The sequence below is a fragment of the Argiope bruennichi genome, chromosome X1 (assembly GCF_947563725.1).
Source record: "Argiope bruennichi chromosome X1, qqArgBrue1.1, whole genome shotgun sequence".
NCBI lineage: Eukaryota > Metazoa > Arthropoda > Arachnida > Araneae > Araneidae > Argiope > Argiope bruennichi.
In genome coordinates, this window is record NC_079162.1 from 13,125,206 (window position 1) to 13,143,659 (window position 18,454).

General features: G+C 30.2%; 1 protein-coding gene across 1 annotated transcript in view; it reads left to right on the forward strand.

Annotated features, from left to right (window-relative positions):
* Positions 1–17,307, forward strand: part of LOC129958885 (WD repeat-containing protein 17-like) — a 189,462-nt gene extending 172,155 nt beyond the window's left edge. The window contains exons 22-27 of the mRNA XM_056071608.1: positions 1,710–1,854; positions 8,541–8,643; positions 11,062–11,163; positions 14,117–14,212; positions 16,239–16,395; positions 16,486–17,307. Coding sequence (XP_055927583.1) covers positions 1,710–1,854; positions 8,541–8,643; positions 11,062–11,163; positions 14,117–14,212; positions 16,239–16,395; positions 16,486–16,605 — 723 coding nt within the window. The 3' untranslated portion in view covers positions 16,606–17,307. The remainder of the gene's footprint in view (positions 1–1,709; positions 1,855–8,540; positions 8,644–11,061; positions 11,164–14,116; positions 14,213–16,238; positions 16,396–16,485) is intronic.
* The last annotated feature ends 1,147 nt before the right edge of the window (positions 17,308–18,454 follow it).

The window sequence follows — 18,454 nt, forward strand, 5'->3', positions numbered from 1 at the left end:
AATGACTGTAAAATATTAGATCAAGTGTACTACACATAATCCATTGAGCATTTCAGTATAAACATAAATCTATTGAATGGAAAGCAGATGTTATACTAAAAGCAATCAATAGAATATTTAAAAACATCCCAATTAGACGTGCCGATTTCCTGGAGATTACAGGTTCTTCAGAATGGCTATTTATGTTTCGTTCTATCCGCTGGGTAGAAAACGTCAGTAGTTGCGAACGTGCTCTAAACGTTTTTGACAGCATAAAGAAATATATAGATCACAGTAAAAAACTTTGCATGGATCTGCCGTGAATGATAACATTATAAATACTTGTCAGGATAAATTGATTCTAGATAAATCTAGCTTCTTCTCTATATTCTAACAATCTTCGATCATTTCCTTTAAAATTTCAGACATCTGAACTAATGGCGTCTTTCTTATATGAAAATCTTTTCATCCTTGTTAAACAGTTAATGAAAATTATTTTTTAAAAAGCATAATCGAAGAAGCAAAAACATTAGATAGTTTAATTTTTATAAAGCTTGATGATCCTAATAAACTGACTGAAAAAGAAAAAAATCCGATATTGGAATAGTGACTACAAGCTACTTGATTGCTAATGGAACTACTGAAGCTGGAAAAGGAGACTTTTTGTTTAGTAATCGTTAAATGGCTTAGATCATGAAAGCAAATGTGTTATCTTGTATTTTAATACACCCGAGTCCTTAATTTTGTTTGGATAAGAAGTAATTAATATCCCCCCCTTAATATATAAATTTGTCTTGCTAAATTCTTGACAATAAATAGAGAGAAATCGTTGTTTTTTTTCAATATGTAAATATAAACCTTCTTTTAATATACTAGTGAATCAAGTAATGTTAAATTATTGTTTCCTTTCCTTGAGTTTTTCGCTCATTAAAATTTATGGAGTATTAGTATTCCATTATAACCAGCACATGAAGGTATTTTGTGCATTTCCTCTGATATTGCATATACTTGCAGGGAAAATGATTTTTTTTTTTTAGATCTGAGTGGTAACCCTGTTAATGCTCATTTAAGGTTTACAGTATTTTTATCTTTTGTTAATTATTTAAGATTAAAGTAAAAATTGTCTTAAAAATCTGAGAGTTACAGCACATATACACCATCCGCTAGATTTCTAAAGCTCTTTATTTACATTTATTTCGTGGTAAGAATAATCTTAAAATTATTGAAAATGGTTTGATTTTCTCTTTGTGTTCAATTGCAGACTGTTTTTTTTTTAAATGGTAACAGGAGAAGCAAAGAAATTGATTGTTCAATGTAACAGAGGGACTTGTATTTTTTTTTTAAGGCTTTATCAAAATATTTCTCTGTTTTTCCTTATAAGACTGGAGAGAGGATAAAAGTGTAGTTTAAGTGCTTTAATGCGACCACCTTCTCTTTGTGCATAAGTTTTGTAGAATTTTTCATGGAATTCAATTACAAATGTTTGGGAACTGAATATCAGGGAATTTATTCTCATTAAAATATTTTACTTGTCGTTAATTGATAAATATTCTTAATTTGACATTTATTAAATAGTCTTAGTTACTTATTTCATTATTTTTTCATTATATGATTGACTGAATTTGTACTAAATTTAGTATAAATTTATGTTTGTATTGAATTCCTATTTTCTTTTGCCATTTGTTGAATATACGATTATCTTAAAAGGTCTTTTTTTAAATTAAAATTAGGCTAATTTACCTCCAGTTGATGAATGTGCAAAAATTGCTGAAGAAAAGCATCAAAACCAAGGCTGTGTTTTAGAGATTATACAGTACAATCTTCTTTCCAGAGAATATCGAAAAGGCCTAAATATTGGATTAAAGTATATAAAAGGTAATTACCTTCCGAAAAACTTAAATTGTTTTTTTTTTCCTTGAAATTTTTTACTTACAAAAATGTCTTGTTTCATGGTTATTTTGACGAAACGTGTAATAAAATAAGGCAACGTCACCGATTCATTTGTTGGCGCTATAGAATTGCCGTCATCTTCCCATCTTTCAGTGCATAAATTTAATTATTAGTTCCTTTAATTTTGCTTTGAATATTTCTATCAGTCATTGACAATTTGGTGTAACTAATAAAAATTAATTATGAAGATCTTCAGAGGAAAAAGCTTTGAAAAAAGAAAATTTCTAATATAAAGATTTTTTGTCACCAAGCATAGTAACACATACGAGCTTTTTTCAGCTCTCGGCTATGGGAGAAGGAGAAATTTAGAAGAAGGAACTTTAAGAATGCCTACCACCCATGACTCTAATTTAAGAACCTAGCATAGAATGAAAAGTTTTATAAAAAGCAAAGAAAAACATTTTTTAAAGAATATTAGTAATGGAATCTTATTTAGAAGCAGCACAATATATTTTCAGATTAAATACGAGGATTATTTTTCTCAAACTCGCGAAAATCGTTGCATAGAATATGACGCTGTTTATATTCACGATGTCAGTCCGTAGACTCTGAGTGTGAGATTAAAATGTTGAAGAAAGTTGAGCCTTTGTTATCTGGTTCTTAACAGATAGAAACATGGAAGCTGCGGATATTCATCGCCATATATGCAGAAGCTACCATAACAATGCAATGAATTAGTAGAGTAGAGAAAATGGATGAAATTTTGCAAGATGTCCATATCGAATCGCACGAAGCAAGGCCGCAGGTTTCGGATCAAAATTTCATCAAATCTATTGGCTGGGCAGTATTTTATTATATGTCGTACAATCTGGACCTTGCACCTAGTGATTAACACCTCTTCTTCCATTTCAAGACCTTCCTAGTGGCAGGCGTTTAAACACTGGCGAAAACAAGAAAACGATTGTAAATTATCAACATATTGATTTGCATAAATTTAAGTATGCTTATCTTATTATTCAGTATCTATCACTGTTCTTAACCTTTTCCATTGAAAATGGCATCCTGAAACTCTCTGCACTACTTATATACTAGTAAATATCACTGAGAGTCCAGATAGCATCTTCAGTAAGTATTTGCTTAGCATCCACGAAGCCTGGGATCGATACTAGGGATTTTTTTAAAATTTTCTTTAAAATTAAATTAACAATTTACAAATAGTTTAAATTAATATGATACTAATTTTTTATGCGAAAATAAATGTTTATTGACACAAATTCAATTTTTAAATTTATAATTTTTTGAAATCATAAATTTAGCTTGGATAAATAATTTAAATGAATAAACATCTTAAAATCGTCCAAAGTTTTAAATATCTGAACTTTGACAGTGAAAAATTATTTCTCCTAAATAACCATATTTATCACAGAAATTAAAGAGAACAAATGATAATTCATGAAATACATAAGTAAATAGTTAGGCAAATAGTCTGAAATTTTAATGAATAAAGCGACTCAAAGTACAAACGAAGTTTTACCAAACACGCTTTCTGTTAGAGCGATAAAGGGAAAGTTTCCGATGTAACGAAGAAGGATCAATGGGATAAATGTTTTATAAATTGTAGTATACTTTGAAATTCTTCTGTGGATTTTTTTTTTTTTTTTTTTTTACAGGAAATGTATGAATTTTTTCTATGATTTCTATTATTCTAGAAACTTTGAGAAAACGGGCCAATTCTCGAATTTTGCTGCGCTTGGAGATTTGTTTACTTAATTCAATATGATATAGATATTTAAACTTTTCTAAAATGAAAATGTTTGTGAATACAGGTAATGCTAGTGTATCGGAGGCTGAAGATGAAATCGTACTAGAATCAGTATACATAGAAGTATCAAAGTTAGGATTTAAAAATGTAGTTAATCATACTGAATGTTTACTAGTTAAAGATAATTGGATTGCGTCAGATACCTCAGGCTCAATTTCTCTTGAATCAGTGTGGAAATGCATTAATGTAGAATAAAGATCCAAATTTATTGAATGTAAAATTTTTAGGATGTGAGTAGTTATAGTTAATAAATATTAAAATTAAAGTTATAATTTCTTTCTGTTTAAAAATAAATATAATTTGAAATTAAAATAATTTTAACAATAAAATAAAATTTAACGAGAAAGGATATATTAAAGTTATATTAACTTTAAAATAATTAGCAAATTTTAGTTATAATTCAGGTATGAAGTGAATGAACGTTGGTTTTTACATGAAAGTGAATAACATGATAATTGAAAAGTATTTACACGTTGTTAATCTAATTTAAACGAAAGTTTTTGAAAAACCTGCCCAGTAATTCTGTCCACGTGGGTGCTAAGCAAATGTCTTACCGAGTATTCTGTTTGGACGTTTAGTGACGGTGACAGATTATTAGATGTGCTGACAATTTCACGGCCATTTTCTAGGAATATCTGACTATCGTGCTTTATTATTTTAATGAAGGAATACTCTAAAGGTTTACTGGACCTCATTCCGAATTTAATTTTCCATACCCTTGCCCTCCTTATAAGACAGCTCACAATAAAATACTTATTAATAAATCTAAATTATTTGTTCTTAGATTCACTTTATATACAGGATGGGTCTGCCCTAAATTGCCAAATGAAACAGGGTGATAGAAGAGCCATTGTAGACCATAAAACACTATAGCAACATTGTTCTATCTCTTGCTGTTTGCAAGTTATGTCGGATTAAATGAATATGCTACAAATTGGGTAAAATATCGAGAGAAATCGGGAATATGCTACAAATCATAATTTGAAAAGTTTTGACCGACCTTCATGTAAAATCAGTGCATATTTTGAAAGAGCAGTTAAAATCCTTTAAGATAACATTTACATTAGAGTACCTGAATTTAAAATCGACCCACAAGCGCCACAACTTTAGCGAAATGCAAAATCTTTTAATATTGAATGCCGTTCCAGCTACAACATATCAAATTTATCAAAAGCTTGACCATTCCATCAGCTTTCGAATGAGCCTACAATAAAACTTGATATTCTATCCGTTCGTCAAGAAAAAAAGGGAAAAAAAATCTCTCATAGATTCGTTTTCGGTGCTCCTCATTTTTAATTCCTGTCCACTTTAAACCTGCTTTTTTATTCAGGTAAAATAAAGAAAATTTTAAAACCAAGTAACAAAAGTAGTATGACTTTTCCTATACTTTACAAAAGGAATATACAAAAATCGAATCCCTCATGTCTTATTAAAGCATCTGTGTTTTCGGTAGCATGTTCTGAACATAAGCCGCTACTGAAATTGATTGCCCCCATACCTGATACATGACCTTGCGTGTTTTTGAACTGAAGCCAGTTTAATTGTGAATGAAAGCTTCCTTATAAATTTTACAAATTCATATTTGAACGGGCCCCTCAAGTCTTTTAAACTGACAATTTATGTGCGGCAAACGTCTTGTTTCAGAAAGCCCCAGGCAAAGAAGTCCGTTCGAGTAATATATGGTGATCTAAGTGGCCAAGAACTTGGCTCCCTACAATCGCGGATGCTACTCATTCAGGAAGTCCTAAGCTGCTATTGAAGAATGGGCCAAGATTGCCTATCTTATTGGAAAATGGTTTTCATTCGTTTAAGTGTAAGAATGGCATCAAGTGATCTTGGTAGATGATTTCCAGTAAATATGTATTGCTTCTCAAATGATCTCGAAGGAGCTGAAAACTCCAACATTTAAGCAGAATTTTCTGTGGAGCGAAGAATTTTGCGTTAGGTATGAATTTTATTTCGCATATTTATGCCAATTATGTAAATTTAAAATGCCATCTCGGATGAAAAGTGACTCATCTGTCCCCAGTATCGGTTCTCCAGACATGCTGTTTTTCAATATCTCACTCTAGCAGTGGCAAAAAGTGGGTGACTATTGGAAGTCTGAGTGCCTTAATTCTTGTACCTGTGTGAAATGGTATGGGTGATACTAGTTACCGTGCAAGGTTTTCATCACTTTATTTTGTGAAATTCCAACTTCACTCGCAAATATATGTGAACTCACACTTGGATCTTCCTCCACCCAACCGTGAACGCACTCTTCAGTGGTGGTGGATTGGCCATCCTGACTCTTTCTGTACACCTTATCAAACGAACCAGTCTCCCTTAATCTTTGGTGAACTGTAGCAACTGCAGCACTGTTGAATGAGTTGAGTGTAAATATGGGTAATGCCGGTTTTCCGAGATTTACCACTCCAAAAGTTATACAGAAAATACATATCCACGTACTCTTTATTTGTGAAATCAGATATATTCGAAAAGAGGCAAGAAAAAAGATTCGCAGCGTGAAACGAATCTGCTGATCTGAGACGAAATCCAGAAATTGTTGATGCAATAATAACAGCAACCATCGAAGAAACTGAAGCTGACTGTGCTGATCAGTTTATATACTATCCAGTTGATTGACGCCTTTTATATCTGCGAGTGAGAGTGCGCGCAGAAGATTGGGATACATCTTCAAATCCGGAGCAGTTCATATTCATGGATTTGCGTACATTCGATTTAACCTCCTTCCTTCCATTTAAGGACTTTTCGACGAAAGCTGATATCAGGGATATATTGTAAACGGAAGAATAAATTTCCCCTGAGCTACCCCAAGCAGCAAAAGATCGTTGGCCAATCATCAGTGAAACATCGCCCAACAGAACGTGCGATTTCGAGTTGAGATCGCCTGCGTCGTCGCCCCGATATTGATCATGTCCCCGTCGGAACGCCGAGTGATGATCACCGCGGCAATTTGCCGATCATTTCCCGACGTGTATTATCACGGACGACTTTATACCAAACATTTCGCGATGCGTTTTATCAATGGCTGATGTCATCTTATGGGATTTTTTCCTCTCTTGCAAATTATGTGTTTATTTCACGTGTAGATCCACCAAAAACTTTTTTAATGAGGTGTTTTTCCCTGATTTATAGCATATTCATTTGATCCTCCGTAACTTGAAAACATTGAGGGATAGGATAGGATTACGATAGTGTTTTATGCAGAGGGATTCTTCTATCACCTTATTTCATAACTTGCGAACGTTCAGAGATAGGACAGAACTGCAGTAGTTTTATGATGTATTCTTTCACCGCCTTTCGTTTGGCAGATTAGGTTAAACTTCTCCTGTGTAATAAAACTCATATTTACCTTCCCCCCCCCCTTTAAAGTTTCATAATTTGTTTATTTATTTCATTTATCCGCTAACTCTGACTTAATCGAGAGAGAGAAAACTTTATTAAGGCCCGCAAATGTTCTTCTTTGCTGATTAAAGTACCAAAGGCAAATTATGTTCTTAATTAACCTATAATTTTTTTATATAATTGTGCTAGGGCGCACAAATTCATCTTAATCGTGAGTGAAATAAACCTGATGTATCCTCCTGTAAGTTAAGAGCAGAGTCTTAACTATAGTATTAGGTATAACTATAGTATAGTATTATAGTATTGGATGATAGTTCTTGCTTTCATTTGGATATTGGTTATATGATTACAAATGCTGACACTCTTAATCTTTTGCGGCCCATTGATTTAATTAGAGTGCTGGTAACCAGGTCCAAATTGAACGAAATAAGTCAATCTGAATAAATGGAGGGAAAATACAACAATTTTAGGAAAATTAAATTCAGAATTTTATATCCAGTGACATTGGGTCGTGAAACTGCTCAATCAAAATGTGATGTCTAGTGGTATTAGATCGTGGACCACAAAGGATTAAATTCATGCGAAAAATTTGCAAAATAAGGTTTAATTTTAAAACTAACATTCAGAATATTAGCTCTTTCAAACATGTACATGCAAAAGTGAAATAAGAAAAATAAATGTAATTTGAATTTAATGAATATTCTCCTCTATCAACGAAATGAAATTTGTTTTGTATCCACGTATTCTTTATATTGCCTTTCTTTAGTATTATAATGCTCTCTTATATTATTTTTAACTTGTACATTAATTTTTTACTTGTTATGTTCTTTTATTTTAAAATCAGGTGACTTCTTACGATCGTTACAAATATTGATGATACCACATGTTCAACTTCGAAAATTAAATAGAAAACCTGCAAAGAAAGCATTATTTTTTTGTGGGATAAGAACTAAGTTAAATTTTGGAAGAAAAAATTTTTAAGTGTTATCCACTGCAAATACAATATAGGAATATTTTGTGACTAAAAAGTGGCTACTATTTATCTACTGTTTCCTTATAGTTAATTTGCTCTGAGTGCTATAAAAAATAAATATGGAATATTTTAGATTCAACATCAGCTATGAGGCGTTTAGGATTCAAACGTATTGGCTATATTTATGTTAAATTATATTCATTTCATTACTTCATTTCTCTACTGAACATGAGATTAAATATATGCAAACTTAAAAATTGCAAAATAGCTTTTGTCCTGAGAAAATGAATTTTAAATAAGACATGAATATTTGAGCTATTACTTGATATTTAAAATACACAATTTTCTAGTTTTTTAGACATGGTTATCGTTCATGTTATTAATAAATATTTTCCATATTTAAGAACATTTAAATGCTGCAAAATCTTAATCTATGGTCAATGCAATGGTTTACACTTTGTTACATATAATACCAAAGACACTTCTTATTCAGAAGAAAATTGCAGTCTAGCTCTTTTATCTTTTTAGAAACATTGGCAGAGCCTAAATGGAACTTAGAATCTGTTTGGACGCTTCTTCGTTTGATGAGCTGTATCAATACTAATATCTTGCAAGATATTTCATTTGATAGGTAAAATAAAATTCGATTTGTGTATTTCTTGCATGTTGTTCTACTCTTAATATTTAAATTCCTGTATACTAACTATACTGTCCTTTGGGACAGAGTAATTTTTGATTAGTGTTATAACAAAAATTGATGTGTGATAATCTTCATGTATAAAATATTTTGTAAACACCTTGAATTAAATCTCTTACGGTTATTGCATCTCTTAAGATAGCTGTACATAAGTAAGATGAAGAGCAAATATAAGTACAAGTCTTAAAACATCATCTTTGAATATGTGTCAAGTTTACATCATCTTTGAATATGTGTCAAGTTTCTAAGTATGTGTTTGCTAAAACCAAAATCTAAAGTTTTTCCCACTCATAAAAACTGAATTAGAAAGGAAAAAATGATCTTCAATCTAAATACCTAGTTCCGTAGTTCCTTTCTCCATTCCAGAATGCCAAGAAAATTAGCCATTCTTTGTTGTTAAGTCTTTCTGATAGTACTTAGAATGTTGCATTCTTGGGGAATGGAAAGGATGCAGTAAATATAAACTATGTTGGTTCTTATGGCTTCTACTTAAGCTAACATCTGCATATTCTTCATGCATAGTAGAACTGGTCAAAGACTGCAGGGTCGTTATCTTTTAATTTGAGACATTTTTAAAGATATTACAGATATGTACTTCACAGTTCAATGATTATATATAGGAAATTTTACCTATTTGTTTTCATTGTACAGAAATTATACTTGACAACTTTGCTTCCTATTGCACGATAGAACGTCAATTGTTCAAATGTGACATAAAGATAATCGTTTGTTAAATTTTGTTGAAAAGGTTTAAGATTTTAAATATATGCGATTTAATTTAAAACTTTTTTTTTTGCGTTTAATCTTTATCTGTTTATAGGACACCTAATTTGTTCAGAACAGTGTAACTTTTTGATGATGGAAAGTCATTTTTGTCTTTAATCGCGAATAATTGTATCCAAGATATTTGTAGAATTTATGGAGGAAAAGAAAATATTATGTTAATTACAGCTTATTAATTGATTTTATAAATAATGTCTTGAATAAAATATATAAATATTTTTTGAATTGCCAAAAGTTATGGGTATCTCTCTATTACTGCTTGGGGCTTCCATACCCTCAGTAAAGAATAGCATTTTGACATTTCTCAGATGCAGTTAAGCTGCCAAAGCAATCTGGAGACAATTTAGGCATGCTGGCTTAATAAACCCCTTCCCATAATTCAGTGAATGTTATAGATAATGCATCTTGTTCAAGAAGAAGAATTAAATTTTATTCGATTTCTAGTCCATGTGTTTCATGTCTGATGATCGAGTGACCATTATTTTCTAGAATGTTTCCCATACTAGTCTTAAATAATATGGGTCCTAAAATGTGAGCAATTTTTCATCCTAGAACACTTTTCATAGACAAATTTATTTAAGAATTTCAAATATCTCCAGAGAACTGAATATAATGATTTTCTGTTCATGACAAGCTCGATTTGACTTGAGAGTTCAATCTTGAAAAACCAATCATCAAAACATTATGGGTTTACTATCAATTTTGAAATTGCTTTGTTGGTATTTTTAATTTATAGCTACATTGGATTGTGTCCGTATGAGTTTTGCATGTGTTACATGTCCAGGCATTCAGATGAAGTGCTAATAACGATGTTTTACTGTTAGTAAAAACTCTTGAGTCACTCTCTTGCTACCATATTCTTTCAATTATTCCGGCACATAAACTACAGCTTGAAGCATTAAGATAGCCTTTTATGGATCTTTCAGTGAATGTAACAATCATTTTGTACAATGTTCTATTTCCATGGTCACTGCTGAGACTACACTGATTGTGATAATTCAGTTGGGATGTTTATTCCTCTGTTCATGCATTGTATTCTCATATTATTTTAAGAGGAATCTTAAAAGTTGCAATTACTATGAAATACTCTGCCTAGAAAGTCAAACTTCTAAAATTATTCATAATTTAAACTGTCAGGTAATAAGTTTAATAATAAGTTTATTCTCTTCAAGTAGTCGTTATCGTGTTATTCAACATTTTATGACATTCATAAGTTCAACAGTAATAGAAAAGGACATTAATCCCCCCCTTCATGGTATTTCATTTAAAAAATAACATTAGTGCTCTAATGTTTTGTTCTGATGGCACCTCATTAAACTGAGGCATCTATGCTGCCTCTCACCAAGCCATTGCAAGCAACAGTAGTAAATTAGCTAGCCAATGGCTGGCTTAGTATCCAATGACTTTCTTAATTACAGCATTTTATTTTATTCCCTGATATTATCTCTTTGATAGAAAATAAACAATATTTAATTGAAATTATGTTTGTTAGCATTCCAAAATTTCTTAAATTTCAATCGCCTTTTTAATGTAAAATGTCTTTTGGTAATAAAATATTTTTCTTTACAGGCATCGTTTTGAACTTCAGGTATACTGTGCTTATGTTGGTGCTCTCATTGCCATCCGCCAAGGCTTTTATCCCCTTGTAGTTCCTTTATTTTCTACTGCTGTGTAAGTTTTCTTCTCAAAGAATGATGAAATGGATTTAGTGCCATATTTCATTTGAAAATTTGTTTCTCCAAAATGAATTAAAGAAGTTGAACAACTATATTAATATTGTAATATAAACTATTATGTCCATCTAGTTAATGGAAAGTTTTAGCTAACCTGAAGAATTATGCAATGAATAACTTCTTTTTCTAACTTCTTTCGTTTTGTGCTTGTATCAGAATTTTTTGTAAAGATAAATTTTTTTTGGTCATATGTTTTTTTTTTTTTTTTTTTTTTTTTTGTTAACTGAAATATTTTGTACTACGAGAGGAATTTTTTCATCCTGTTAATATTGCGAATTATGGCATATATTTTATTAGTTCATATAGATTATTCTCTGTCTCTCTTAAATATTTGTATTCAGTGTTTGTATCTGATGCATATATGGAATCAAGTGATTCGATAAGGATTCTGGAAAAGTATTTCCTATATGGAGTGCAACCATCCTAAACAGTACACGAGGCGACGTATGAAGGTTGGGCATTAACTGTATGGTTATGGTTGATGCATTGTTGTGCATTGTGAGGTTTGTTGTTAATAATTGTCGCTGTTCCTATAGTATTTCTTCCAGCATGGCAAGGGTTTAACAAGACAGATTGAGATCAGCAGCTTGCATTTTGATTATTCCACACATGTTTAATCACATCTCTTTTATACTACTTTCTTGAAGGACAATAAATGTTATCACCATGGTTGCAATAAAGCAAGACCTAAATTGAATTTAGGTTGAAGGAGCTTATACACTTCAGCATTATTGATGTTAACTTTCAATGTACTTTCTCGGCTGATAGTGGCTGAATTTTCTTATCTTGCCTTTGTGGGTTAAAATTTTTACAGAAGTCTGTAAACTTTTTAAAGGGTTGAAATTTAGCAATCTGTCCATTTTCGGGTGGTTTTTTTTTTTTTGCCTCTTAATTCTCACTAAGGCTTTTTCATCAAATCTATTAATCTTTAATGATGTCAAAGTGATTTCAACTTTATCTTTACAAATGTGAATTATACATTAAATATGATACTTCAGACAAACGAATATAAATTGATATTCTATCATTGTAAATTCAGGATTTTTTTTAAAGCTGTGTCAATGGCTTAGCACATTCATTTTATTATGTTTAACTGATAGTAATTTGTTATATGCATCATAAATTTCGAAACAATAGATCACTGTTTCATTAATGCAATCTTTAACTTGGTGCATCTTATACTCTTTTAGAGAACACAATAGTTCTATTGCCTATATGGAGCTTCAAATCCTGATATAGAAGTGCTGTGGCAGACATTATTTTTGAAAATATCAAAGTAGCTGTATTTCTTTATTGATCTCATGATTATAATTAAATTTCTACAAACGCTGCTATGTAATCCTAAACCATATTCGAGCAACCTTCTTTATTAACACTTCTTCTCAAATTCTATTAATTTGAACTCTTTGCTTACTTTTCTCTAAATTTTTTTTTCTTTTGAGGTTAGCTTAAAATACGTTCATCACGAAGACGATCCGTTTCATCTGGAAACACCAGAGAATTCTTTCCTTTCTTAACGAGCGGTTTCCTTTGCATATTTCTGATCATATTATCTGTCTTTTGTAATAGGAAACACATTTTCTTAAGATTGTGCAATTTCCCTCATTTGTTTTCTATATCAGGTGCTAGTTTTGACATATTATTTAGAGAATTTTCTTTTGTTTTCATTCAATTATCCGACTTTTTCGATTCGTGAATAAGAGCAGTCACTATCTGAAAAGTCAGATGGTCATTCAGATATGGTAATCAATAAGTAATTTGACTTCTATCAAGTATTTCCCTCAGCTTGAAACTTTTTCAGTGACTTTTTTAATTATTGCAGGACTTCTCTGAATTACTGTGGCAATTTACTATTCAGAATTATTGTTCTTTTGGAGATTTATATTTTAGGTTTAGCTTAGTTTCATGTTAATGTTCCATTTTAAAGCAACACTGGGCCTACTTTGGAGCTGGCCTTGCAATTTTGAACCGTGAACAGATTGCGCGGATGGCATGTAATTTGACAGCCCGCTTTGCAGACTTCTGCACCGCAGCTGCGCTAAGGCATTTTTTGGCTCCGACGGATTTAAAGTACATTACACCCGCTTACACGACTGTTCTTAATAGAAGCAAACTTCGAAACTGAAGCATTTTGGTCCCATAGCCGATACCGTACCATCAGACAATATACACCCCTCTTTCCCAAAAGAAATAAGGAGTGTATTAATTGCTGATAGTTTTTGTAATAGTTGAAACTCAAAACCAGGAATACTAATCATCAAAACAATTTTTGCGTTGTATTTAATTTACAGATGTTGAATTTAAGACATAAGATAATAAGGTGTATGTTTTCTGACTGAATATATGTAATTTACTTTCGTATTTAAAAAATATGATAATGAATAACTGAGCACAAATTGTGTTGGTTCTACCTTTTGAAAATAAATCTGATTTCGAGAAAATGCATGCAAGAACAGTTTGAGAATAGTAAAGATTTTACTCTAAGAAAATTTTAAAAGATTTAATGTTCTCGAATTTGTTTCTTATTCCTGTTTCCGATTTAATGTTTATCAAAATATAGGATTTCACTGAATCAGCAATTTTACCCCTAAATTATTTGACGGTCATCTTAGGGGTATACTTTTCTATTGTTATTTTATAAATTATTTCAGTGTGCGTATCATTCCCCTCCCCTTTCTTTACACTGTTTAAAACAGCAAAATATTGAATTGAAAAATTTAAATATGGTGTGAACTTTTCTTTATTTAGTCACCCGAAAAGTTTACTAATTATTCCTGACAAGTTAAATCTTATATGTGTATTTTGATTAATCAAATACGTATTAAAATCTTTATCATTTCTATGAATTTTTAAAACCTTTTTAATATTTGATTACTTATTCAATTTATTAGGAGTTTGATCAGAAAAGTGCATAATCCAGATCTTTCTATTACTGAAGATCAGATATCATCTGAAATGCATGCATGGGTGAAGTCGAAAAATGCTAAGTATGAATTTTGGTTGACATTAAAAACATTTGTGTGAGTCATTCAGTTAATATTACATATGTAATCCAAACTATTGTTGTTGTTGTTTTTATATTTTTGTATTGTTTTTAGGCATTTTTATGTTTACAGCGCATCTTAAATTTTTAACCGTTTTTTCTTATTTGATTTTGAATCATGTACGTATTTTTTTAATATACGTCACGTCATTTTTTTATTTGCATATTGAGTACTTTCACACTACATTTTTAAAATTGAGTTTGTAGAAGGATGACCAGGCTGTTTTTTTAAACTTTATACTTTGCATTATGATGCTGTATTTAATGTAAATTGGTTGAATAATTGTCAAGTAAATTTATTGCAGTCTTGATTTCTCAGTTCGAGACCGAAAAAGAACGGGAAAAGACATTTTTTCAGGGCTTCAAATAAGTAACAAAAAAAAAGTATTTACTTTTTTAATTATGTAAGTTTGTTAATGGCAGATGTAATTTTTTTTACATTCGAACTTATTTAAATGAATATTCTCTATATGTTCTGTATAGTTGTGTTTAAAAGGAAATCTTATGTAGGTAAGTGTGAACAACATTATCCTACTTACTCAGAAATTTCAACTGTTTATTCTTTTCAAATTCTGGAGTGCAATTCTAAAAATTTATGTAAGATGGGTCGTTTTTTCTCTAAAAATTACAATTAGTTCTATAATGAATTCACCTCAAAAGGTCAGTATTTCGTCAGATGATTTTAAGTCACAGCTGTTAATAATAAATGCTGGTCTGCGGTTGTTCTGATGACTGGTGTGTTCACTGGTGATTGTTGAAACAAACCTCAAGTGCTCTTCATTGCATATGAAATGAAGCATAGGAAATGTTTACAGAAAAGTATAATTAAGTCGTTCCAAATGTTTATTTTTAAATTCCTTCACTTGAGGAATGGAAAATGTTGACTCAGGGCCACGAATCTACAAATCACTGTAAAATATGGCTTTCTTTGTATTCTGACCAAAAAGCAATCTCGTCGAATCCTTAGGTATGTGTTAGCTGAACCTCGAGTAGCAATACAGGCATTGAAAACCATGTATTGATTCCATTATGACATTCTTATGTATGGAGCCTTCATGAAAAAGTTCATCTCATGATAGTCGTTGGGACCGAAAACCTTACTGACATAAGTAGTTTCTCATCCACATATTGGAAATACTTCCCCTTCCTCTGCGCAGATATAACGCGACGAAGAACAAACATTAGCGGAAAATTAGAATATTTTTCTCATTTTAATTACATCTGGTAATAAATTATGTTTCTTATGACATCCTTAAAATATATTGTAGAAGTTAAAATATCTGTATTTAATTGACATCTTCTTATACCAATATTTTAAAGTGGGGAATTCTGCCTGAACTTCCTCCTCGGTGTTTAATTGTTACCTCTGTTTTGTATCAACTGCTTACATACATTCTTAACTTATTTTTGATATTTTCATCTTTATTTCCAAACCAATAAATACTAATATCAATCAGCCTTAAAAATTTCAAAAAATGTTAGAAAATCAAGCAGTGAGTCATGTGCATTCTCTTATTGTTATAGTGAGTTAAATGCAAGAACTTTCACCTTGCAGTATGCTTGTTATTATTCGGATCTATGATTTTTATTTTTGAGTACCACTCTTTTGAATATACTCTCAAGTCTATATTTTTGTTCATAATCAATTATTTTAATAACTTTTGGAATGGAAGTGCAGTAGTTTTAGAAGTAAGCTGTGCACTCTTCTAAAAGAATTACATTATTAATAATATATATCATCTGCTAGTGTAATATTTCTCTTTTTTGATTATGTTTATGTTTTTAATTGCCTGCTCTGTTGATCATTATTGAAATTTGCACCACAGGAGAAATTTATATTCTAGAATTGATTTAAAAAATGTTTATTTATCTTATCTTTTATGCACATTTTTATCCATAACTTAAAGTTTTTTTAAAATAATTTTTAATGTTTTTATTTATATAACATAAAATATTGTGAACTGTTTTAGTTACATAGACTGTGAATGCAGTATTTTCAAAGAATTGATGGCAAAGGCCTTAGAGGATCCTCCATATGGTGATGTCGGTGTAACAATTGTGACAGGTTCAAATCTGCCAAGACATTCTGATCATCACACATGTTTTTTGCGAGGAACTGCTATTCGAGTAAGACAAGATTTTTTAAAATTTTACTTATTTTTATCTCTTGCAATATGTAAAAAGCAAAGATTGTCATTAACTGAGTTTTTCTTTTAGGGGCCTGTTTATTTTTTGGATGACTCGAGCTCGGCTATATCATTAAATGATGCTTTGATGTGGGCTAAAGTCAATCGATTTTCTCCATTAAAAACTGGTTCAGTTATCAATCCATTTTAATTTATATATTTTATATATAATTTTGATTTGTGTTCCATTGTTTTCCACTGTTAAAGACAATTTCTGAGGCTCAAAAGCATATTGTGATACTGTATGCAGATTTTTTTTTTTCGTAAAATAATTGTGTATTTGAAAATATATATGTGTGTGCGTCACATTACTAGATTACTTTGAGCAGATTTTGAAAGATTAAAACCTCTTTGTTTTCTTGAAATTCAGACATTTTGATTACTTTTATTTTTTATAGTTCAATTTTTTTTTTTCATTTAATTCTTTTTTCTTCTTTTTCTTTTTACCTTTATACATACATGCATGTGATAGGAGGGACTGAGGTCATTTATATGGCCTGACTAAAATTCTTAGAAAATGGCATGAAAACAAATTGACCCAGAGTTTATTTCTATTTTCAAAACTTAATACAGTCAGAGAGTGGAATTTTGTGCCTCAGGCGTTTTTATTTCTTGTTGTAGATTTTGTTTGTGTGTGTGTGCAACAATCATTTTCAGAAGTATATTAGATATCAAATTATAAAATCTGCAATAATTGCTCATGTTACAAATATATCTTAAAATGCTTCTATTTCGCGATATTTAAATCAACATTAACATTTCATATAGAATAAATGTGTTTTATGTTTTTGAAATTTCCCAAGGAAATTCCAAAATTTATTATATTATTACTGTATTTCATGTAGAATTAGAGTATATAACTACGTCATTAAGTAATGAATATTATCCTTTGGCAAAATTGTAATAATTTGTCATAGAAAATTGTAATAATTTGTTTGTAAATAATATATTGTTGAAAATATTTCAAATAATTGTTAATTAAATGTTTGCTTTCGTTTTTTAAACTTAGTTGAAATATGCTTATTTGTATGTATGCAAAAAATTCCAGAATGTGAAGCTATTTTGAATTTGTTACTGCTTTAATCGTTTCAACAATGTATTGCATAAATTGAAAATGAATTCTTAATAAAAAGTTTTATTTGCTTTGGAATGGATTTTTTTTCTATGTTTTCGAAATTTATACGGAGAGGCATAGATTGTTTAGGGCCCATATAAAACGTTTATCAAGGAATTCGTTTTACTTTTAAATATATATGCATTTTGTTTTTAATTTATAAATCATTATATCGAACTTCTTTTAAAAAAGCAAAATGCATGCAAAAATTGTGGATTTAAACAAAGCAGAAAAAGAATTAATGCAAAATGAAAGAAAAATAAAAAACTTTAAACAAATTGACAAAACTTAATTAACAAAACTATTTAACTAAAGATATTAATGTAATAAAAGTTGAGTTAGAAAAAAAATTATTTAAAAACATTATTTTAAAATTAGCCACATTGATATGTGCTTTACTTTCATATTTAACTAAAGAAAATTATTCAAGAATGCAAAAAAAAAAAAAAAAAAAAAAAAAAAAAATCCACTCCAAATATCCCCTGAAAATTTTTAACTCCACTCTAAATCCCCCCCCCCCACCTCCTAAAAAATTGAATTATATATGATTCTTAACATTTTATTCTTATTAGTATCATGGAAAACTGGACTTCAAAACTCTCAAATTAGCCATGTTCCATTGTCTGAAAAGATTGCGAGATTTTATAAAATTAATAGATTTCTTTCCTGGAATTCAATAATTTTGTTATTATTGTGTGGTTATATGAAATGTGGTTATGATGAAATATTTTTACTCAAATATTGTTAAACAATAAAATGCTATGATAAATGAAACTTAAATTTACTATTAAACAAAGCTTATCTATTCATCTAAATAGAATTTATTTTCAAACAATTATGTTTGGCAGAGTTTATTTTAAATTATTAAACTATGCTCGAATTTTTT